The 25,182-nt window shown below is 40.6% G+C and overlaps 1 protein-coding gene across 8 annotated transcripts in view; it reads right to left on the bottom strand.

Moving 5' to 3' along the window:
* Positions 1-25,182, bottom strand: part of ZMYM2 (zinc finger MYM-type containing 2) — a 128,938-nt gene that overhangs the window by 82,430 nt on the left and 21,326 nt on the right. For 6 of the 8 annotated variants that reach the window (XR_002726044.2, XM_023190605.1, XM_023190602.1 and 3 more), the window contains one exon: positions 8,095-8,951. Coding sequence is in view for 7 of the 8 variants with exons in the window: in XM_023190605.1 (XP_023046373.1) it covers positions 8,095-8,941 (847 nt within the window). In the remaining variant the exon portion in view is untranslated. The remainder of the gene's footprint in view (positions 1-8,094; positions 8,952-25,182) is intronic. The other 2 variants (XM_023190607.1, XM_023190608.1) reach the window with 1 other exon arrangement.

Raw genomic sequence — 25,182 nt, 5'->3', positions numbered from 1 at the left:
TCAGAAATATTTCTGGTTCAGTTCCAGATCACTGCAATAAAGCTAATATTGCAATAAAGCAAGACACGGGAGTGTTTTTGGTTTCACAAAAAATGTTATGTTTACACGATAATGTAGTCTATCAAGTGTGTAATAGTATTATATCTTGTAAAAATCTACATATCTTAATTTAAAAATACTATATTGCTATAAAAAAAAAACTATTCATGTGAGCTTTCATCAAGCTGTAATCTTTCTGCTGGTGGAGGGCCCTGCCTCAATGTTGACAGCTGCTGACTGATCGTGATGGTGGTTGGCTGTTGGCTGTGGCAATTTCTTAAAATAAGACAACAATGATCTGTACCCCATCAATGAACTCTTCTGCTGTTTGACAGCAGTTTACCCACACTAGAGCTTCTTTCAAAATCAGAGTCAATCTTCTGAAACCCTGCAACTTCTTTACCAACTAAGTTTATGTAATAATCTAAATCCTTTGTTGTCATTTCAACAACACTCACAGTATCTTCACCAGGAACAGATTCATCTCAAGAAACCATTCTATTTTGCTCAACCATAAAAAGCAACTCCTTATCTGTGCAAGTTTTATCACGAGATTGCAGCAATTCAATCTCATCTTCAGGATCTACTTTTTTTTTTTGAGACAGTCTCTCTCTGTAGTCCAGAATGGAGTGCAATGGTGCAGTCTTGGCCCACTGCAACCTCCACCTCCTGGGATCAAGCAATTCTCGTGCCTCAGCCTCCCATGCAGCTGGGATTACAGGTGTGCGCCACCACACCTAGCTAATTTTTGTATTTTTAGTAAAGGCAGGGTTTCACCATGTTGGCCAGGCTGGTCTTGAACTCCTGGCCTCAACTGATCCATCTGCCTCAGTCTCCCAAAGTGCTGGGATTATAGGCACGAGCCTCCATGCCCGGCCTCATTCAGCTTCCACTACAAATTCCAGTTCTCATGCTATTTCCACCACATCTACAATTACTTCCTCCACTAAAGTCTTGAACCCTTCACCATCATTCATAAGGGCTGAAATCAGCTTCTTCCAAACTCCGGTTAATAATGCTGTTTTGACCTCCTCCCATGAATTATGGGCACTGTTCATAAGGGCATTGAGAATGGTGAATCCTTTCCAGAAGGCTTTTAATTTACTTTGCCTAGATCCATCAGAGGAATCACTATCGATGGCAGTTCTAGCCTTACGAAATGTATTTCTTAAACAGTAAGACTTACAAGTCAAAATTATCCCTTGATCCACAGGCTGCAGAATGAACACTGTGGTAGCCAGGTATGAAAACAGCACTCATCTCCCCGCACATCTCCATCAGGGCTCTTGGGTGACCAGGTGCACTGGGCAGTCATATTTTAAAAGGAATCATTTCTGCTGAGCAGAAGGTCTCAACACGAAACTATTCGGTAAACCATGCTGTAAACACATGTGCTGCCATCTGGGCTTTGCTGTTCCACTGATAAAAGTACAGGCAGAGTACATTTATCATGATTCTTAAGGACCCTACGATTTTCAGAATAGTAAATGAGCACTGGCTTCACCTTACAGTCACTAACTATATTAACTATATTAACAAGAGAGCCAGCCAGCTGTTTTGTCCGTTGTTTCATGTTGCCACCTTTATCAATTATCTTAGATCTTCTGGAGAACTTGCTGCAACTTCTACGTCAGCATTTGCAGCTTCACCTTGCACATTTATGTTATGGAGATGGCTTATTTCCTTAAACCTCATGAACCAACCTTTACTAGCTTCAAACTTTTCTTCTATTTCCTTATCTCTCTCAGTTCTCATAAAACCAAAAAAGAGTTAGGGCCTAACTCTGGATTAGGCTTTGGCTTAAGGGAATCTTGTAGTTGGTTTGATCTTCTATCCAGACCCCTTAAACTTTCTCCACATCAGCAATAAGGCTGTTTTGTGGCCGGGCACAGTGGCTGACACTTGTAATCCCAGCACTTTCGGGGTCTGAGGCAGGTGGGTTACTTGAGCAGTTCAGCCTGGGCAACGTAGTGAAACCCTGTCTCCACAAAAAAATATTTTTAAAAAATTAACCAGGCATGGTAGCACATTCTTACGGTCCTAGCTACTTGTGAGGCTGAGGTGGGAGGATCTCTTGAGCCTGTGAGGCAGAGGCTGCAGTGAGCCAAGTTTGAGCTACTGCACTCCAGACTGGGTGAGACAGTGAGATCCTGTCTCAAAAAAAAAAAAAAAGGCTGTTTCACTTTCTTATCATTCCTGTGTTCACTGGAGTAGCATTTTTAATTTCCTTCAAGAACTTTTCCTTTGCATTCACAATTTGGCTGTTTGGTGCAAGAGGCCTAGCTCTCAGCCTTTCTAGGCTTTTCAACATGCATTCCTCACTAAGCCTAATCAGTTCTAACTTTTGATTTAAAGCAAGAGATGTGAGGTTCTTTCTTTCACTTGAACACTTAGCAACCATTATAGGGTTATTAATTGACCTAATTTAAATATTGCTGTGTCTCAAGGAATAGGGAGGTCCAAGGAGAGGGAGAGTCAGAACATACACAACATTTATCAAACAGGTTCACTCTCCTATGGGTATGGTTTGTGGTATCCAAAACAATGACAACAGTAGCATCAAAGATCACTGATCACAGATCACCATAACAGATACAACAATGAAAAGGTCTGAAGTATTGTGAGAATTACCGAAATGTGAAACAGACACACAAAGTGACCACACGATGTTGGAAGTGTGGCGCCAAAAGCCTTACTACGCTCAATGTTGCCACAAAGCTTCAATTTGTGTAAAATGCAATTATCTATGAAGTGCAATAAACAAAGCACTATAAAATGAGGTATGCCTGTACTGACTAATCCAATGGCAAATTCCTCTACCGCTGCACAGGTTCAGCACAGCACAGTACTGAGGTGTGGTAACTATTAATGGTAGAGGACACCTTTTCTCTCTCGTGCTAAGCTTCTTTAGTGCTTAGTAGGAAGTCTCCAGTTTGCTGCACTAGTTCCTGTTCTGCAGGCCTCTCATGGCGCTATCAATACCATAACCTATCTTCATTTTGAAACATTTCAGGTTACCACTTCCAATTTCTACTACTTTGGTCTCTCATAAATTTCTTTTTCCTTTCTAGTTTCTCCTGTATTTTGAACTTCCATACATAAAAGCTGCCCTTACACAGGAAAAAAATTACTTTCCTTGCAGTACAAAATATAACCAGAGCTTGGGAAAACTTCTTTCCTACCAAAACTTTAAAAACGATGATTTTTTGGTTCTGACCCATTCCATCAACCTAATGGTTTCAAGGGGCTATTCAGATTTTACCTGACTGTATTAATACCCCTCAGTTTGAAAACCAAAAACAAAAACACACCAAACTTATTAGAATAAAGAGTGCATTCTGGAATTCTGTTATTTAGCTATCATCACAGTAACTGACCAGTTTTAATAAATGGGTAAAAATCTTATCGACGAGAAAGAAAATCACTAGAAGAACTGGTAATTCCATCTTATGAAAGGAAAAACGGCCTCCAACCAACACTTATGCTTGAACAGATCTAAAAGAAGCAGTTCTTGCCCACACAAACACAGGCTCCTCAGGGTGTTCTACTTTCTAGGCTTGTCACTTGAATACATAGCTAAAGGAGCCTATCAAAACTTAAGGGCATCTATTGCCTTGACACTGAAATAAATGGTGCTCTTTTATTTTCAATTTACATTTGCCCTAGTTTTACATTTTTATTTCCTCCAACATCAAAAAAAATTTTGAGGAATAGAAAAGGCCTAATCATTTTGTCTAAACCTTCAATTTCATACAAGGGATTTCATGAAAGGATAGCTGATAAATTTTCCCAATTAACAATTAGTCCAAGAACCAATATAAATAGCCAAGATTTTATAGCTCTTCATCCATTATTCTCTACTACAAATAAAATCAGCATATAAATGCAAGACCCAATTCATATTTCTGTACAGTTTTTCTGATGACTAGTTAACAGAGTTTGAGTAGACAAGAACACAATTCTTATGATATGGTCTCTTTGATCCAGCAATATTCCTAAAGAAATAAGTATCCCAAGATGTACACGAAAGAATATTCTTAAAAAATAATTATCTAAGTAGGAAAAACTGAAACCGAGCTAAATACAAAATAGACAAATTTCACATGCATATATTGACATGAACAAAATTTCAAGATCTACTGCTAGGTATTAAAAGGAGTGGCAGGAATGGTTGCAAAACTGTACCTATGCTATGATCTCAGGTTAGAATTATATGTACCATTAATTAATTGATTCTCAGTGGTAAGACTTAATGTTATTTTCTTCATATTTTTACATATAAGAAAGAAAAAATAGCTATTTTAAAACTCATTTGAGCACTATTTAAGCAGCGAGGTTATAATGAAAGACTAACATACAGTTCATGGCAGTATAAATTGCTAAGAGCTTTCTAAAAAGCATTATGACAAGATATTTCTGTAAGTTAAAAATGCTCATACAAACTCACACATACACCCACGTACACACACACACACACTTCTACCTACCTATAAGGGGTTTTAGAAGTAATAAGAAATTTCAAAACTGAGTAAAAAAGAACATATTTATTCTAACACCACTATATACCAGGTACGTATTTTTAAACCAAAAATCGTTAGGGGCATGGGAGTAATCTTATCATTTAGCCCAGTAGCTTCACTTGTAGGAATATACTCTAAGGAAATAAGAATGTGAAGAAATATTTCATCATAGAGCTACAACAGCAAAATACGGGGAACAGTCTAAAAGCCAAATATGGGAATGTTACATCAATACCCACTGCGCAGCCATTAAAACTTCTATAGTTAATGGTATAGTTGATTTTTTTTTTTTAATTAGCCAGTGGAGGAAAAAACAAACAAAACTACACAGATCTGCATTTCCACTAGGTTAACAAAAGACAAAAGACAAAAAAGACTAAAAGACAACCACCCCAAGCATTGACAGTGGCCATCTCTACTCAGGAGGACTATGACTGGGGCTCACTGTGTTGTGCAGGTTGGAGTGTGCTGGCTATTGACAGGCACCAGCACAGAGCACTACAGTCTCCAACTCCCGGCCTCAAGGGATCCTCCCATCTCAACAGCTCCACATCCCACACCATCATGCTCAGCTTTCTATTTTTTTCAGACAACGTCTCACTCTGCTGCCAGGCTAGAGTGTAGCAGCACAATCATAGCTCACTGCAGCCTTGATCTCCCCGACTTAAAACAACCTTCCAGCTTCAGCCTCCCAAGTAGCTGAGGCTACAGGTGTACACCACCATGCCTGGCTAGTTTTTTGGGGGGTTTTTTGTTTTGGTTTGGTTTTGGTTTTTATTTTGAGACAGAGTTTTACTCTGTTGCCCAGGCTGGAGTGCAGTGGCACAACCTCCACCTCCGAGGTTCAACAAATTATCGTGCCTCAGCCTCCCGAGCAGCTGGCATGCACCACCATGCCCGACTAATTTTTGTATTTTAGTCGAGATGGGGTTTGGCCATGTTGGCCAGGCTGGTCTCGAACTCCTGACCTCAGATGATCCATCCACCTTGGCCTCCCAAAATGCTGGGATTACAGGCTTGAGCCACCGCAACTAGCCCCGGCAATTTTTTTGATCTTTAGTAGAGACAAGGTCTTGCTCTGTTGCCCACAGGCTGGTCTGAAACGCCTGAGTTCAAGCGATCCTCCTGCCTTGGTCTCCCAAAGTGCTGGAATGACAGGCATGAGCCACCATGCTTGGCACCAGCTCTTGTTTTTAATCATAGATTTTCCAAGCAGTCTTCAATAATCAGACATTACTCTACAAATAAGAAAAATAACTAGCAATTCATAGAGCATTCTACACTGCCTAGATTTTAATTACTTCATGTTATTCTCCACAATCCCTAGGATAAGGCCTAAAATGAGGACAGAATGGGTCAGACACAGAGAGAGGTATGTGAGAGAGAAAAGCAGATAGATACACACACATAGAGGAATTAGGGGAGAGGTTAAAGAGAGACATCCACAGCCATGTCATGAAAAAGTCAAGAGTTCGTTTTGTTTTTGAGACGGGGTCTTACTTTGTCACCCAGGCTGGAGTACAGTGGTGCAATCTTGGTTCACTGCAACCTCTGCCTATGGGGCTCAAGGGATCCTCCCACCTCAGCCTCCCAAGTAGCTGGGACCACAGGTGTGCACCACCATGCCTAGCTAACTTTTCATATTTTCGGTAGTTTGTATTTTTTCACCATGTTGCCCAGGCTGGCACAGAGTTCTTATCACTTCCATATTTTAAAGTATTCACAGAACAAGGCTGCTCACAGAAAACAATTTCAAATCGTCAAGAAATCTATCAACCTTCAAAAAAAAAAAAAAAAAAAAAAAAGGTGGGGGGCTAGGTGCAGTGGCTCACACCTGTAATCCCAGAACTTTGAGAGGCTGAGGCAGATGGGATCACTTGAGGCCAGGAGTTTGACACCAACCTGGCCAACATGGTGAAACCCCGTCTCTACTAAAAATACAAAAATTAGCTGGGTGTGGTGGCACACATATACAATTCCAGATACTAGCGAGGCGGAGGTGCAGTCAGTTGAGACTGCACCACTGCATTCCAGCCTGCGTGATAGAGCAAGACTCTGTCAATAAATAAATAAATAAGAAAAAAAAGTATTGCTTATTTATGCCCTTGAAAAATAAAAATAATTTTTAAAATTTTTAAGTAGTAAAACGCTAACTAAAAGCTAAAGATACATGGTCAAAAATAAACACGGCATCATTGAGTTGTATACATTAAATACATACAGACTTTTGCATGTCAATCATAACTTTAGTTTTAGAAAAGGAAAAAAAGGATGATATGTTTGGCTTTCTTCAAACGTGAGAAAAATAAAAGAAAATCTTAGCCAACTCTTAATAAAAAATAAAATGGCTGGGCATGGTGGCTCATACCTAGAATCCCAGCACTTTAAGAGGCCAAGGCAGAAGGATTGTTTGAGCCAGGAGTATAAGACCAGCCTGGGCAACATAGTGAGACTCCGTCTCTACAAATAATTTTTTTTTTTTAATTAGCCAGGCATGGTGGCTCATGTCTGTGGTCCCAGCTACTCTGGAGGCTGTGGTGGGAGGATCACCTGAGCTCAAGAGGTCAAGGTTGCGCCACTGTACTCCACTCTGGGCAACAGAGAGAGACCTTGTCCCAAAAAATTAACTAATTAATTAAATTAAATAAGCACAGGGAAAGTAGAAATAAATCTAAATGCGGCTGGGTGCAGTGGCTCACGCCTGTAATCCCAGCACTTTAGGAGGCTGAGGTAGGCAGATCACCTGAGGTCAGGAGTTTGAAATCAGCCTGGTCTGGCCAACATGGTAAAACCCCATACAAAATACAAAAATCAGCCATGTGTGGTGGTGGACGCCTGTAATCCCAGCTACTTGGGCAGCTGAGGCAGGAGAATGGCTTGAACACAGGAGGCGGAGATTACAGTGAGCCAAGATCGCGCCACTGCACTCCAGCCTGGTTGACAGAGCAAGACTCTGTCTCAAAAAAAAAATCTAAATGCAACTACTGTACTATATTACACTGTTCTTTAACTGTACTATTATATTAATCTATTGATTCTCTAATTTATATATTAAAACACTAGCAAAAATTCTATTAGCAAAAAGTAAAACATGACAAACAAGATATTAAATTATCACACTTCATTCTTTTGTTTTGCTTTTTAAATTTAGAGATGGCGCCTCGCTATGTTGCCTAGACTGGTCTCCAACTGCTGGGCTCAAACAATCCACCCACCTTGGCCTCCCAAAGTACTGGGATTACAGGCATGAGCCACCGTGCCTGGCCAAATTATCAGACTTTGGTGATGAATGTAAAGAGTATTTTTTCTTAAATCCTTCAAATATAAAATTACTTTAACTTTCTAGTAATCCACAGAAAAGTACTATACATGGTTTCACAGTTCTTATTAAAATTCCAAACAAGATAAAATTCAATATAATTAACATATTTCACATATGAAACTAAACAAAGTAATAACAGTTACTACAATGAAAAAAGCAGCAGTCAAAGGTTTAAATTTATTTACATGAAGTAGAGTTTCTCTTACTGCTTACCAGGATTATGATGAGTTGCAGATTCTCCATTCTGAAATACGTCTCCTGCCACATTCATTCTACCAGGATTAAAAGGTCCTACTCCAGTCTTGGTCTGTGAAGTTAAAGATGGGGTGTACGTTTGTATATTAACACCAAAATTACTTGACTGCAGTCCGTTAGAGACATCTCCCAAGTTGGTATTCTGCAGTGATGTTACATGTGTAATCATTAAGTTCATATCTCGCCCGTCAGTATTTTCTAATTGGCCATCATTCACAGAGCTTACACCTGTTTCTAAAGTTGTAACATTAGCAATCTGAATTTCAGAGTCTGGTTCTGTGGTGATACCACTATTACCCATTCCTGCATTTACCTTACTTCTTGAAAAACTGGAAGTGGAGAAATCCACATCATTGGTTCTGTTTTTAGTCTCAGGAGGTCTTCGTTCAATAAAATTGGAGGAATTTTTCTCTTGCCCTTGATTTGTTTCCATGTCCTCTTCATCATCAATGACAATTGTCTCACTTACACTTCCCTTCTGAGATGCCAACTCTTTTGAGGAAGGAGTAATTTTGGAATCATTTCCTTGTAGTTCTTCATTTTTTGATGATGTAAATGATATGGTTCTTTGATCAGCTACCACTGGTACAGAAGGTGGGGGAGGTTGTACAGGTTCGATAAAAACAACATCATCATCATCTTCCACTGACGAGTTCTGAAACTTATTAGATCTAGACACTAAAGGATTAGCTGGACCACTAAATGAGTTTCCCACATTCGTGAGACTGGTTGCCATGGCCGTACTCCCTAATAAGACAGGAGTCTGATCAGTCAATTCTAATCCTCCCACTGAACTTGTGTCCATGCCAAAGAGCCTGTTAGGAAGATAGAAATAAGAATTAAAATGTCAGTATGACTTTTTATATTACGCTAACTGAAACCACTGATTTAAAGGGTACTTTTATTTTATTTTTATTCTAAATGAAGTGATTCTTATCTAACATTCAGGAAATTATGTGATATCCATTCTGTGATCTCATTCATTAATCATTTCATATAGTTCACATGTTAACTTTTGCAGGATAACAAGGAAGGCAATTATCCAATTTTTATTGGATAATGGATCATATGCAATATATTCATGGTAATCATATGCAACATATTCCTACCACCACCACCACCACCTCCTTTCAGGGGTACATTATTTACTCCATAAACTTTAACACTAAAAATACGGATAAATCCTCCCATACATCTGAACAGGAAAAAAAAAAAAAATCAAAATTTGACAAAAAATAATCACTTCATTATACACTTATCCCATTTATTCACTGTATCATACAAAGTCACATGCTATAATCCTTTCCCTTACCTCATCTTTTTTGGGGGGTGGGGAAGGACAGGGTCTCATTCTGTCACCCAGGCTGGAGTGCAGTGTTGTGATCATGGCTCTCTACAGCCTTGACATCCCAGGTTAAGGCGATCCTCCCACCTCCAACTAGCTGGGACTACAGGCCATCGCCACCACACCTTGCTAATTTTTTTAATGTTTTTTGGTACAGATGAAGTCTCATTATGTTACCCAGGCTGGTCTCAAAATTCCTAGGCTCAAGAGATCCCCTGACCTTGGCCTCAGCCTCCCAAAGTGCTGGGATTACAGGCATGGGCCATTGTGCCTGGCCATCTTATCTTTTTTTAACCCACTTTTCTCATATTCTCTGGCTCCCATTAATTGTACAATTAAATCTTTCTGAAAATTTTAATCTTTCTTGACCCTATCCAGAAAGCATAAATTCTTTTTTTGCCAGGTACTATGCTGTGTGCTTTATATCCCAATAGCAGGCTGCATAAAGGTCACCAAAGGTATCAGGTCCCCATCCCTGGAACCTATAAATGTTGTCTTACATGGAAAAAGGGACTTTGCAGATACGATTAACGTTAAGGATTTTCAAGAGATTATATGGGATTACCTGGGTCACAAATGCAATCACAAGTACCCTTATAAAAGACATGCAGAGGGAGACTACAGGTGAAAGAGAAGGCAGTGTGACCATTGGGAGCTGAGGTGGGCAGATCGCCTGAGCCCAGGAGTTTGAGACCAGCCTGCGCAACATGACGAAACCCCATCTCTACAAAAAATGAAAACTTAGCCGGGCATGGTGGCACGTGCCTGTAGTCCCAACCACTCAGGAGGCTGAAGAGGAGAATCATCTGAGGCCGCGAGTTTGAGGCTGAAGCCAGCCATGATTGCGCCACTGCGCTCCAGCCTGGGCTACAGAGTGAGACCCTGTCTCAAAATGGGAAAAAAAAAAAGAAAAAGAAAAAGAAAATTCTGGCTTACAGATGCTAACTCTCTCGCCCAAGTCACACAGCTAGGTTGAATACCCAGGTCTCCAAAACTCAAGAGTTCAAAACTCATCATTGTGCTATATTCAACTAATATTTTCTAAGCACTTCCTATATGCCATGCTGTGCTGAAGCCAAAGAAAATAGCAGAGTTTAGAAGATAACCTCAGGCCAGACACAACGGCTCATACCTGTAATCCTAGCATTTTGGGAGGCTGAGGTGGGAGGAGTGCTTGAGCCCAGGAATTCGAGACTAGCCTGAGCAATATAACAAGACCTCAAATCTACTAAATACTAGAATTTAAAAATCAGCCAGTCATGGTGGTGCACATCTGTAGTCCTGGCTACTTAGGAGGCTGAGGCAGGAGGATCACTTGAGCCCAGGAGTTCGAGGTTGCAGTGAGCTATGATTGTGCCACTATATTCCAGCCTGGGCAACAGACCAAACCCTGTCTCAAAAGAACACACACACACACACACACACACACACACACACACATACACACACACACACACACACACATACACACACACGCACACACACACACACACAGAGAGAGAGAGAAAAAATTTCTAGAACAAAGTTACTGAGCAAATGGAGATGAGATAGATCATCAGGTGGCAGTGTCACTAATTCTGTACAAGAACCACTTTGATCTCACAGATCAAACTTGGGGGGCGAAATGCAAGGGGAACCAACTAGAAAAGGAAAAACTGAAGGGTAAGTACAGACTACAGATTAATTGGTAGACAGGATGAATAGGAAGTTGAAGTGGCTTATATACAGTGGTTTGGCCTAATTTTCATAGTGTATTATCTGAAAAGATGAGGAGATACTGGCTATATAGTTCTTAAAGACTGGTTTAAAAACATTTCATTTAAAGAGCCTCTGAAAGGATAAAAAAGAGACTAATATGTATTGCTTTGATTTACAGATGACAGTGGTAGAGGCATTTTTCACTGTACATCTTGTAGCATTTTCTTAATTTTGGATCACGTGATTTCTCACTTTTTTTAAAAACTAAATTTAAAAATTTTTAAACAGAGTAACAGAAAGTGAAGAGATAACTAGTTTGGTGATCAGAGAACATCTCTTTAAGCAAGTGACATTTAAACCGAAATATGAAATGATAAGAAAGATTCAGCTGTGAGAAAACTGGCGACAGGATATTCCAGGCAAAGAAAACAGCTTCTGCAAAGCCTAGAGGGAATGAAGTTGGCCAATCCAAGCTGCAAAATAAAGCCAATGTGGCAGATCAAAGCAGGAGCAAAGAGGAGGATAAAACGAGATGAACAGGCAGAGAAGAACACATCAAGCCCAACTAGCTAATACATTAATTACATTTAACAGATTTACAGAGCACCTAGTATGCACAAGATACTTTCAAGGCACAAGGGAAAAATCAGTAATCAAAACAGGTAAACAGCCCTGCCTAAGCTTAGAAAGCATTAATTCTAACTAAACATGAAAGTTTGGATTTTACTGGAACAGGAAACACTGCCATGTTTTCAGCAAAGAGGTGATACAATCTCAGGTTTTAAATAGATCACTGCGGCTGCTATGTGGGAACAAGAGAGAAAAACTGGAAGCCAAGAAACAAACTAGATGGCCATTGAAATGGTCCAAGTGAGAGATGACAGTGGCTGAAAAAAGGGTGAAAAAAATCTACAAGGTATACTGATGACTTTAAAAAGTTACAGAACACTCAAGGAGATAGAGTAGAAGGATGCTTAGCAAAGGCTCAGAAGGGTAGTGGTGAGGTGGGAGGTTAATGAGCACAAAAAAATAGAATAAGACCTATTATTTGACAGCACAACAGGGTGACCATAGTCAATAATAATCTAATTGTGCATTTTAAAATAACTAAGAGTATAACTGGATTATTTGCAACACAAAGGACAGTTGAAGGGATACTCCATTCTCCATGTGATTATCACACAATGCATGCCTGTATCAAAACATCTCATGTAGCAGGCAGAGGCTGAGGCAGGCGGATCACTTGAGGTCTGGACTTAGAGACCAGTCTGGCCAACATGGTGAAACCCCATCTCTACTAAAAATACAAAGATTAGCTGGGCATGGTAGCATGCACCTGTAATTTCAGCTACTCAGGAGGATGAGGCATGAAAATCGCTTGAACCTGGGAGGTGGAGGTTGCAGGGAGCTAAGACTGTACCACTGCACTCCAGCCTGGGTGATAGATGGGGTAAGACTCTGTCTCAAAAACAAAACAAAACAAAAACAAAAACAATCTCATGTAACTCATAAATATACCTACAATGTACCCACAAAAACACTTACAATTAATGTACCCACAAAAATTTAAAAAAGTTATAGAACACAAAGAAAATTACTACTGTGATGTTATGCATATCCCAAAAACCTATATATACGATATTTTCCTTGAAGTATATATATTTATACAAAAATTCATGGGGGAAAAAAAAAACTCTCGAGAGGATCACATCATGCTGATAGAAGTAGTTTGCTAGGAAGGGCAGAAGTTTAGGGAAGGGAGGGTGAGTGGTCAACCATATGCACTTTGGACTCTGCTTTAATCTAGAGTTTCATGCAGCTAAGCACCTGACTGAATAAAGGAAGGAAAAGGAGTCAGTAGCAGAAGATGATATACAGTTGGCAAAACTCTAGTCAAAGATGCAATCTCCAGATACAAAAAGAGATGCAGAATAAGCACTTTTCACAGACATCAAATAAGGGTACACTAACTTTTTAAGGAAACATTGAAACATTTAAATAATTTGTCTTTTCTTTTTTTTTTTTTTTTTTTTGAGATGGAGGCTCTGTCACCCAGGCTGGAATGCAGTGGCGCGATCGATCTCAGCTCACCGCAACCTCCATCTCCTGGGTTCAAGCGCTTCTCCTGCCTCAGCCTCCAGAGTAGCTGGGACCCCAGGCATGCAACACCACGTCCAGATAATTTTTTGTATTTTTTGTAGCGACGGGGTTTCACCATGTTGGCCAGGATGGTCTCAATCTCTTGACCTCGTGATCCTCCCGCCTTGGCCTCCCAAAGTGTTGGGATTACAGGCGTGAGCCACCACGCCCAGCATAACTTGTCTTTTCACTGAATCTCTAAGACCTAACACAATGCTTGAGCACAGAGTAGACAAATATCCCAAATATCTGTGGCAAGAACAGAACCCAAAGCCAATTATGTTCACTTTAACTATCAAAGTTATTTTTAAGTAACAGCATTATTTAATTATCAAAGTATACACTCTAGCCCTTTAGTTTATATGTACTGTATTATTCTCTGACGATTAAGTGTCCTCACTAAACCAAGTTCTAGTGTCAGACGGGCACTTTTCCACCACTCAACAAAATAAGGAAATGAAATATTTTCAAAAACATACGATATTTTACAGAATACCAAGGTCTTATTTTATTCTCACATAACTGTGACAATCCCTTTGAGTTAAAAAACAGAATTTTTTTCTACAATAAAACAGCAGCTCACAAATTAATTAAAACTGCCCAAGGTCCCAAGACAGTATAGGATTCAAACACTATGTACACAGAGCTCGATTTCAAAACCAGTCTCCACTGGTCTCAGAGAAAGAGCCGTATGTCTATCTGCTGTCACATAAAAGACACGCTGTGATTGGAAAATGGCAAAAGATACATTTATAACTACTTGAAAGAAAATGGGCTGGGTGCGGTGGCTCACGCCTGAAATCCCAACACTTTGGGAGGCTGAGGCGAGAGGATTGTTTGAGCTCTGGAGTTCAAGCCCAGCCTGAGCAACAGAGTGAAACCCCGTCTCTACTAAAATACAAAAATTAGGCTGGGCACGGTGGCTCACATCTGTAACCCTAGCACTTTGGGAGGCTGAGGCAGGCAGATTGAGCTCAGGAGTTCGAGACCAGCCTGGCCAACATGACAAAACCCCATCTCTCCTTACAAACATATATATATGTATACAAAAAATTAGCTAGGGGGCTGGGTGCAGTGGCTCACGCCTGTAATCCCAGCCCTCTGGGAGGCCCAGGTGGGCGGATCACGAGGTCAGGAGTTTGAGACCAGCCAGGCCAAAATAGTGAAACCCCATCTCTACTAAAAACAAAAAAATTAGCCAGGCATGGTGGTGGGCACCTTTAATCCCAGCTACTTGGGAGGCTGAGGCAGGAGAATTGCTTGAACCTGGGAGTTGGAGTCTGTAGTGAGCTGAGATGGCACCACTGCACTCTAGCCTGGGTGATGGTGCGAGACTCTGTCTCAAGAAAAAAAAATAAGAGCTGCATTACTTATTTATATTATTGTTTAATATTTAATTTCATTTTGCTTAATAGCTGTGAATATTTAAATCCTGACCTCTACCATTTTCTTGCTGTGGTTTTAAGCAGCTTACTTAACTGTTGAGGATTTTTTTTTTTTTTTTTTGAGACGGAGCCTTGCTCTGTTGCCCAGGATGGAGGCTGGAGTACAGTGGCACGATCACAGCTCACTGCAACCTCCGCCTCCCAGGTTCAAGCAATTTTCCTGCCTCAGCCTCCCAAGTAGCTGGGATTACAAGCATGAGCCACCATGCCCGGCTAATTTTTTTGTATTTTTAGTAGAGATGGGGTTTCACCATGTTGGCCAGATTGGTCTCAAACTCCTGACCTCAAGTGATCCACCCGCCTCGGCCTCCCAAAGTGCTGGGATTACAGGTGTGAGCCACCGTGCCCCGCTGAGGATATTTTTTTAATTTATACAATTGATAGAATAATGATTCTACTTTAAGGGGCTGCTATAGTGTTTGACATGAATATTTGGTCCACAATAACCATTAAAAAAAAGTTTAGCTATTACTGATGACAGTACTTGCATTTAAAAATTTTTAATTGAATTAGTTATGATAATTTTGAAGGAAAATGTTATTCAGTATATTGCAATTTTTAAAACTTTCTGTAATGGAAATGTTTAAAAAATTGTTTTTCAAATGTATTTAAAAGTAACTAAAGGACTTATGTGAAACTTTCTCCTTAGTGTATCTTATTTTTGCTATAAAGAAGCTCTCCTTATTAAGGAACTGTCTTAAGAGTAATGACGTTTATATTTTAATTTTTGAAATAATATCTTAGGATAGGGAGTAGTAATTTATAGGTCTTTGGGTAAAGTAAAGAATCACCCCTCTCTTTTTTTGTTTTTGTTTTTTCTGAGATGGCGATCTTTCTATGGTGCCCATGCTGGACTCCTGGGCTCAAGTGATTCTCCTGTCTGTGTAGCTAGGACTATAGTTGTGTGCTGGGTTAAGCTTTTAAACAGAATTATCCATTCTCTTTTTCTTTCTTTCTTTTTTTTTTTTTTTGGAGACAAGAGTCTGGCTCTATTGCCTAGGCCGGAGTGCAGTGGTGCGATCTAGGCTCACTGCAACCTCCAACTCCTGGAATCAAGGGATCCTCCTGTCTCAGACTCCTGAGTAACTGGGACCTCAGGCACATGCCACACGCCAGGCTAATTTTTTTGTATTTTTTTTTTGCAGAGACAGGGTTTCCCCATGTTGCACTGGACTGGTCTCAGCTGAACTCCCAAGCTCAAGCAACCTGCCTGCCTCAACCTCCTGAGTAACTGGGATCACAGGCGCATGCCATTACACCCGGCTTTTTTATTTATTTATTTATTATTTATTTATTTATTTATTTATTTTTGAGACAAAGTCTCGCTCTGTTGCCCAGACTGGAGTGCAGTGACACAATCTTGGTTCACTGCAACCTCAGCCTCCCGGGTTCAAGTAATTCTTGTGCCTCAGCCTCCCGAGTAGCTGGGACTACAGGCACGTGCCACCACTCCTGGCTAAATTTTTTTTTTTTTTTCTTTTTGAGACCAAGTCTCGCTCTGTCACCCAGGCTGGAGTGCAGTGGCATGATCTCGTCTCACTGCAACCTCTGCCTCCTGGGTTCAAGCAATTTTCTGCCTCAGACTCCTGAATAGCTGGGATTACAGGCGTCACTATGCCCGGCCACAGCTCTTATTTTAAAAAAAAACATAACCATTCAATAAAACAACCAAATCAATATTCAAAATACACAAGATTCAAAAGAAACAGCAAACCCAAAGTACCAATCTACAATGGGATTTTTTAAAAAATGGGGCTGGGCACGGTAGCTCACACATGTAATCCCAGTACTTTAGGAGGCAGAGGCAGGCAGATCACTTGTGTCTAGGAGTCAGAGACCAGCCCTGGTAACTGAGTGAAATCCTGACTCTACGAAAAATACAAAAACTGGCCGGGCGCAGTGGCTCACGCCTGTAATCCCAGCACTTTGGGAGGCCGAGGTGGGCAGATCACGAGGTCAGGAGATTGAGACCATCCTGGCTAACACGGTGAAACTCCGTCTCTACTAAAAATACAAAAAAAAAATTAGCTGGTCATGGTGGTGGGTGTCTGTAGTCCCAGCTACTCGGGAGGCTGAGGCAGAAGAATGGCATGAACCCGGGAGGCAGAGCTTGCAGTGAGCCGAGATCTCACTTGCCTGGGAAACAGCAAGACTCTGTCTCAAAAAAAAAAAAATTAGTTGGGCATGGTGGTGCACATCTGTAGTCCCAGCTACTTCGGGGGCTGAGGTGGCAGGATCGCTTGAGCCAGGGAAGCAGAGGTTGCTGTTAGGCAGAGATGATGCCATTACGCTCCAGCCTACACAACAGAGTGAAACCCTGTCTCAACAACAACAACAAAAAACACAATGAAGCTGAACTTGTAGTCAACATTCACTTGTCATAAGGGAAGTACCTGATCAACATAATGATTTTCACAAAAATGAGGTAACAGCTCAGCCCAAATCTACAGATATTATAAAATGTGCAGGCTTTTAATATATAAGTTATTTGGCTCCTTTGTTTTGGCATACTTAAAAGAAAACCACTTCCGGGGCAGAAAAGCTAGAACTGATTTCACAGTTCCCTCTGGTGGCTGCTATGTGTCAATTCAGTCTCCTTAGAAGAAAGTTTCTTTACCACAGTTAGATCCCTGCAGCAATCTACTTCTCAAAACAGAATAACCATTCAACTATGACAGCTATTTTAAAATCACAGACTCTGGCCGGGCGCGGTGGCTCAAGCCTGTAATCCCAGCACTTTGGGAGGCCGAGACGGGCGGATCACAAGGTCAGGAGATCGAGACCATCCTGGCTAATACGGTGAAACCCCTCTACTAAAGAATACAAAAAACTAGCCGGGCGAAGAGGCGGGCGTCTGTAGTCCCAGCTACTTGGGAGGCGGAGGCAGGAGAATGGCGTAAACCTGGGAGGCGGAGCTTGCAGTGAGCTGAGATCCGGCCACCGCACTCCAGCCTGGACGACAGAGCCAGACTCCGTCTCAAAAAAAAATAAAAAAATAAAAAATAAAAAATAAAAATAAAAAAATTAAAAAAATAAAAGATAAAATCACAGACTGTAAATAATATTAGTCACTTCTATATATCACAGAAATAATGTTTCAACCAGAAAACATCTACTTAGTCCTTTAGACAATCCAATTAGAAGTTGATCACTTCTCCATTATCAAAGTAAAATCTACTCCACGTAGCCACCACTCTTCTACCTCCAGTCAATTCTAACTAGCTATTTAATACTAAACAAATAACTTATCTGAATTTCCACTTTACCACAGTAAATGGTATAAAAACGGTTCACATGGCTTTTCTTCTAATTCAAAGATATAACTGGATGTGAAAACCACTTAGCACACTCCTAAATACTTACCTAACTCCTAAACAATTACCAGACAACTGATGCTTGTACCTCGGAATTTCAGTAAGTTTCCAATTAATTTTTAAGCTGCCTTGTGATACTCCATATTATAAATCATATATGCTTTCAGTTCTATTTGGTCTTTATTTTGATTCAGTGAGAATTAATTAACAGAACAATTGATGTTGTCATGAAAAAACAATGAAAATGTGACAGTTAAAATATAAATGTTCACATATTTGTATCAATATTAGTACTTGCTGAAAAAGGCTGATGAACCTTCAAAAAACAAAATCACAAAGAAAGCTCTTCAAAGTGCTTCAACAAAAATATTCATCATCATCTCCCTTACAAGCCTACCTAAACGCTTTCTAAGTATCGTTAAAGAATTACAAAGAAAGCTCAGGTGAACTTTTTTTACAGCAAAGAGTATTATAAGTCAGTATGTATTCATGGCACTTATAATAGTTCTGAGTTAATGTGACAGATTTAAAATGTTAAGAATAAAAATTCCTGGCCAGGCACAGTGACTCACGCCTGTAATCCCAGCACTTTAGGAGGCCATGGCAGGCAGATCTCTTGAGCCCGCAGTTGGAGACCAGCCTGGGCAACAGGGAGAAATCCCAACTCTACAAAAAATAGGAAAATTAGATGGGCATAGTGATGCAAGCCTGTGGTCCCAGCTACTTATGGGACTGAGGCGGATCACTGGAGCCCAGGAGGTTGAGGCTGCAGTGAGCCAAGATTGCACCACTGCACACTAGCCTGGGCAAGACAGTGAGACTCTGTCTCAAAAAAGAAAAAAAAAAAAAAGAATGAAAATTCCTAATAAAATAGGAAGAAGGAATTATAGGAAGAATTATTAAAAGCATTATCAGTAAAGTCAAGAATAAGAACATTCTTCTACTATTACCATATAGCACTGTTCCAGAAGTAACAGCCAATGCGATTACACAAAAAAGAAATGAAGAAATATACAAATGTGAGGCCGGGCACAGTGGCTCATGCCTGTAATCCCAGCACTTTGGGAGGTCGAGGTAGGCGGATCATCTGAGGTCAGGAGTTTGAGACCAGCCTGGCCAACATGGCAAAACCCCATCTCTACTAAAAATACAAAAATTAGCCGGGCATGGTGGCGCACATCTGTAATCCCAGCTACTCGGGAGGCTGAGGCAGGAGAATTGCTTGAACCTGGGAGGCAAAGGTTGCAGTGAGCCGAGACTGTGCCACTGCACTCCAACCTGGGTGACGGAATGAGACTCCGTCTCAAAAAAAAAAAAAAAAAAAAGTGAAAGTGGGGAAAATATTATATACAAATTATACAATTCTTTACCCCAAAGACCCAAAAGATTTACCTGAAAAACTATTATAGACAGTGAGTTTATATAGTAAAATAATTGTATCTACATAACAAATTAATATGTAGAAATCAGTCAACTGAATGGCCATAAAATTTTGCTCCCATCCAAAGGTCAACTAAACCTACAATAAGGGTTTTTTTTAGAAAAAAGGACAAATCTACAAGGAAGGGGAGATAAGAGAGAATTCAAGTGCACTAAAATTTTGGAAGAGGGAAGGCAGATATCTAAGCATAGATTAGTTGTAACTGACTTAGCAGGCCTGGTAACACTGAACCCACAGGAAGCAAAGTTTTGAAATGAACAAATTACAAATGAAACTGCAGTTAACATTCACTTGTCAAGGTAGGAAGTATCTTCATCAACATAACAATTTCCAGAGGAATGAGGCAACAGTTCAAAATAGAATACTCAACAGGTTCAGGAACCACTGAAAGTAATGACAAAAACTGCAATTACTTTTGCACCAACCTAATAGCAGCATCTCTTTCCCAAAGGGGATGATGTACTTAGGGCAGCTAATGTTTGGGAGGCTGAGGAAAGCAGATCACTTTAGGTCAGGAGCTGGAGACCAGCCTGGCCAATATGGTGAAACCCCATCTCTACTAAAAATACAAGAATTAGCCAGGCATTGTGGCGCATGCCTGTAATCTCAGCTACTCAGGAGGCTGAGGTATAAGAATCACCTGAATCTGGGAGGCAGAGGTGGCAGTGAGCCAAGATCAGGACACTGCACTCCAGTCTGGGTGACAGAGTGAGACTCTGTCTCCAAAAAAAAAAAAAAAAAAAAGACAGCTAATAGACAACTCAGTGAAAACTATTGAAAAGCAATTAGAAACCTACATTTCCTTTCCCATCCAAATAAATCCACAAGCTTAATCTGTGGAGAAAGTACAAGATCGACTTTGGACAGGAAGACATCAGGCACAGTTCAGGGGCAAGCCCCTTATTTCAGCTGAACCTGAGATATAAAATAAACTGATACATACTCAACTCAGTACTGGTGCTGAGACCTAACCTCCACCTAAAACTGCAAGTCACACATCTCCCTATTCAGGAAACCGGAAGGCTCTTTCTGGAAACATGATTTCATAAAAAGATACCCACGAATGGAGACTTCCCAACAAACATCCACCCAGATCATCCCTTGATGAAGTGTGATTATCAACAGTGTACTGTGACCCCCAACAGCTCTGAGTGTCCACACAGCTTTTAGACCTGCATTCTTAACCATGAACAGACAACCAAGGACTACCTGACAGATGAGTACAGATATGAAAGGTTATCTTCATGATGAAAACAAATGGGATGAAAAACTCAAGTTGGCAGAAATGGTAACTATCTAAGGGGAAAAAACATCCTAAGAAAATAATATATTCAGAGAGATAAGAAAACATACCCATAAAATATGAACAGAATGCTAGGAAAAAATTCGTACCTACAGGAGGAAAAAGGTACTTCTCCATGTTAAAAATATGACTGCAGAAACTTAAAATCCAATAGATGAAAATACCATTTCCCACCTACCGAAACCAGGGCTCCTTGGAGAAATGGTATATTGCAGGTCAGAGGCAGGAAATGTGTAAGATTAGCCCAAACACTTGCTTATAGTAGATAGCAAGAAAGCTACTGAAGACTAATGGAGGAGTTAAAAGGACTCCAGAGCCAACATGAATAGGCTCCAACTGGCCAAAGACAGGAAAATTTAAACATGAATAAAAATCATTGCAGTTAATTAAAACACATAAAATATGTGGTTTTTGGGAGGTTTTTTTCTGTTTTTTAGAGGCAGGGTCTCACTGGCAACCCAGGCTAGAGTGCAATGGCATGATCACAGCTCACTGCAACCTTAACTTCTGGACTCAAGTGATTCTCCCACCTCAGCCTCCTGGGAAGCTAGAGCTCCAGGCATGTGCCACCATGCCTAGCTAATTGTTTTATTTCTTGTAGAGATGAGGTCTCCCTATGTTGCTCAGGCTAGTCTTGAACTCCTGGCCCTAACTGATCTTCCCGCCGCAGCCTCTCAAAGTATTGGGAATACAGGCATGAGCCACCATGCCCGGCCTCAGATATGCTTAAATCCATGAGTTCATCAAGGCACTAACACCAACAAAAGCAAACCTAATTCCAAAGCAAGACTCAGTAACATAAAGATATCAATTTTCCCTAAATTATCTGCAAACTTACTTTGATCCCAATAAAAATACTAACAGAATTTTTAATTAGACAAACTGATTCTCAAATTTATATGGAAATATTAACAAACAAAGACAGGAAAATTCTTTTTTTTTTTAGACAGAGTCTCGCTCTGTCGCCCAGCAGTAGCACATTCTCAAGTCCCTGCAACCATCACCTCCTGAGTTCAAGTGATTCTTGTTCCTCAGCCTCCCAAGTAGCTGGGATTACAGGTGCCCGCCACCATGCCCAGCTAACTTTTTGTATTTTTAGTAGAGATGGGGTTTTACCACGTTGGCCAGGCTAGTCTCCAACTCCTGACCTCAAGTGATCTGCCTGCCTTGGCATCCCAAAGTGCTGGGATTATAAGCATGAGCCATGGCACCCAGCCAAGAACAGGAAAATTCTAAAAAGAGATGAGTAACAGAAGACACTAGCATATTATGAAGCTACAATAAATAAAACAGTGAGGTAGAGAATAAGAAAAAACAGACCAAACAGACGAAAGAGTCTGAAATAGACCCAATATATCAAGAAATTTAGTATACAATGAAATTTCAAAGGGGATATAAATTTTTCAGAAAAGTAGTATAAAACAACTGGAAGCAACTGAGAAATATTACTTTGAATTCTTGTCTCACACCAAAAGAAATTCCAATATAAAAATAAAAATCTGGGGACCCACCTACCTCTCATCATACACAAACATTAATGCAAGATAAAGTCTTAAATTTTAAAATTTAATAAAAATTTAATGTAAAAATAAATTACAAGAAAACCAAACATTTATTTTTATAATTTTAAAGATACAAGATCCCTGTAAATCTGACATAAAAAATAGATGAAGTAACAAATTTTTAAAAAAGAAAAAACACAGATGAAGACAGAGACTTCAGGTGAAATGGTGTGGCAAGAAGTTCTAGGTATGGGTACTTCCACCCAAGCAACCACTGAGTGGGAAAAAATGATTGGAACCAACTACTTTGGATCTCTAGAACCTGACTGTATACCTAAAACCAACGCAGGAGCAACGGAGGGGGAGGCTGGTGATCATTCCTAAGTGAACAGGACAAACCAGCCACTATCCCTCATTCCCCACCCCAACTCAGCTTTGGGAATAGCATGCTGTGTTCTTGGCACAGCTGGCTATACACAGGGCTGACAGTTTAGGAGTGTGTGTTTGGGCTGGTCTGGAGCAGACACTTCCTTGGTTTCAGCCTTCTGGGCAGAAGCAGCTTTCCCTGCAGCATCTATCACAGATTTACTGAGACATGACCCTTTTCTCTTTTCTATGTAGACATTTAAAGAAATTTTTGTCAGGTCACTACCTCCCCAGAGAGAAAATGGAACAGAAACTCCAGTGCCTACAAACAAGAAACATAAACTGTGCAAAAAAAAAAAAAAAAAGTGCAGAAAAAGTCACGTGAACAGCTCTATCCCTCAACAAGTAAAAAATCTGCCATCTATAAAGACTGGGAGAATCAGATTTCCAAAGTTAACGAACCATTTGAAAAAACAATGGCTGAAAACGGCCCAACTATGATGATGATAAATACACATATCCAAGAAGCTCAACAAAATCCAAAAGCAGGATAAGCTCAAAGATATCCATGTCAAGACACATTGTGGACCTCAAAAAGAGCAGAAATTCTGAAAGCAGCAAGAGAGAAGAGACTCATCTGGTTCAAGGGATCCTCATTAGATCATTTAGATTACTAGCATATTTTTCATCAGAAACCATTAGAAGCCAGAAGTCAGTGGGAAGACATTTAAAGTGCTAACAGAAAGCGGGGGGGGGGGGGGGGGGGGATCTGTCAGCCAAGAATTCTATATGCAGCAAAAAATCCCTCCAAAAATAAGGAGAACCTAAGATATTTCCAAATAAGCAAAAGCAGAAAGAAGCTCATTTCCTGCAGACCTGCCCGACATGAAATGCTAAAGAGAGTTCTTCCAGCAAAAATGGTAAAACACTGAACAGTAACTCAACATGGTAAGAAGAAATAAAGAATATGAGTGAAGGTAACTAATGAGATAACAGAAAAGTCAGTGGTAATGTACTTTAGGTTTATAATTAATTTTTTCATATGATGTAAAAGATAAAGGCATAAAACAGTAATTTTAGGCTGGGCACGGTGGCTCACGCCTATAATCCCAGCACTTTAGGACACCAAGGCAGGCAGATCAACTGAGGCCGGGAGGTTGAGAACAGCCTGACCAACATGGAGAAACCCCATCACTACTAAAAATACAAAATTAGCTAGGCGTGGTGGTACATGCCTGTAATCTCAGCTACTCCAGAGGCTGAGGCAGGAAAATCACTTGAACCGAGGAGGTGGAGTATGCGGTGAGCCAAGATTGCACCATTGCATTCCAGCCTGGGCAACAAGAACGAAACTTCGTCTCCAAAACAAAAAATCCCAAAAAACAGTAATTTTAAATTTATATTACTAAGCACACAATATATACAGATGTAATCTATGACAACAATAATACAAAGGAAGAGGACAGAGAAGTACAGCAGAGTGTTTGTATACTTCTGAAACCAAATTATTTGCAATACGTTATTATAAATTTAAGATGGCTATTTTAATCCCCAAGGTAACCATTTAAAAATACTTATATGCCGGGCACAGTGGCTTACACCTGTAATCTCAGCACTTTGGGAGGCCGAGACGGGCGGATCACGAGGTCAGGAGATCGAGACCATCCTGGCTAACACAGTGAAACCCCATCTCTACGAAAAACACAAAACACTAGCTGGGCGAGGTGGCGGCACTTCTAGTCCCAGCTACTGGGGAGGGTGAGGCAGGAGAATGGCGGGAACCCGCTAGGCGGAGCTTGCAGTGAGCTGACATCCGGCCACTGTACTCCAGCCTGGGTGATAGAACGAGACTCGGTCTCAAAAAAAAAAAAAAAATACTTATAGGCTGGGCACAGTGGCTTACACCTGTAATCCCAGAACTTTGGGAGGCCAAGGCGGGAGGATCACAAGGTCAGGAGTTTGAGACCATCCTGCCTAACATGGTGAAACCCCATCTCTACTAAAAGTACAAAAATATTAGCCGGGCGTGGTGGTGCATGCCTGTAGTCCCAAGCTACTCGGGAGGCTGAGGCAGGAGAATGGTGTGAACCCAGGAGGCAGAGCTTGCAGTGAGCCGAGATGGCACCACTACACTCTGCACTCCAGCCTGGGCAACAAAGCGAGACTCCTTCTCAAAAAAAAAAAAAAACTTTTAAAATACATAGAAAAGGAGGAAATGAAATGGTACACTAGAGAAAAATTTAATATAAAAAGCAATAATAAAAGAAATAGAAACGGTTGGCTGGGCACAGTGGCTCATGCCTGTAATCTCAGCACTTTGGGAGGCCGAGGAGAGTGGATCACGAGGTCAGGAATCAAGACCATCCTGACTAACACAGTGAAACCCCGTCTCTACTAAAACTACAAAAAAATTAGCCAGGCGTGGTGGCGGGCATCTGTAGTCCCAGCTACTCGGGAGGCTGGGGCAGGAGAATGGCGTGAACCAGGCGAAGT

This window comes from Piliocolobus tephrosceles, chromosome X (assembly GCF_002776525.5).
Source record: "Piliocolobus tephrosceles isolate RC106 chromosome X, ASM277652v3, whole genome shotgun sequence".
NCBI classification, from domain to species: domain Eukaryota; kingdom Metazoa; phylum Chordata; class Mammalia; order Primates; family Cercopithecidae; genus Piliocolobus; species Piliocolobus tephrosceles.
The sequence above is the reverse complement of the archived record's forward strand: the minus strand, read 5'-3'. Positions and strand labels throughout refer to the sequence as shown.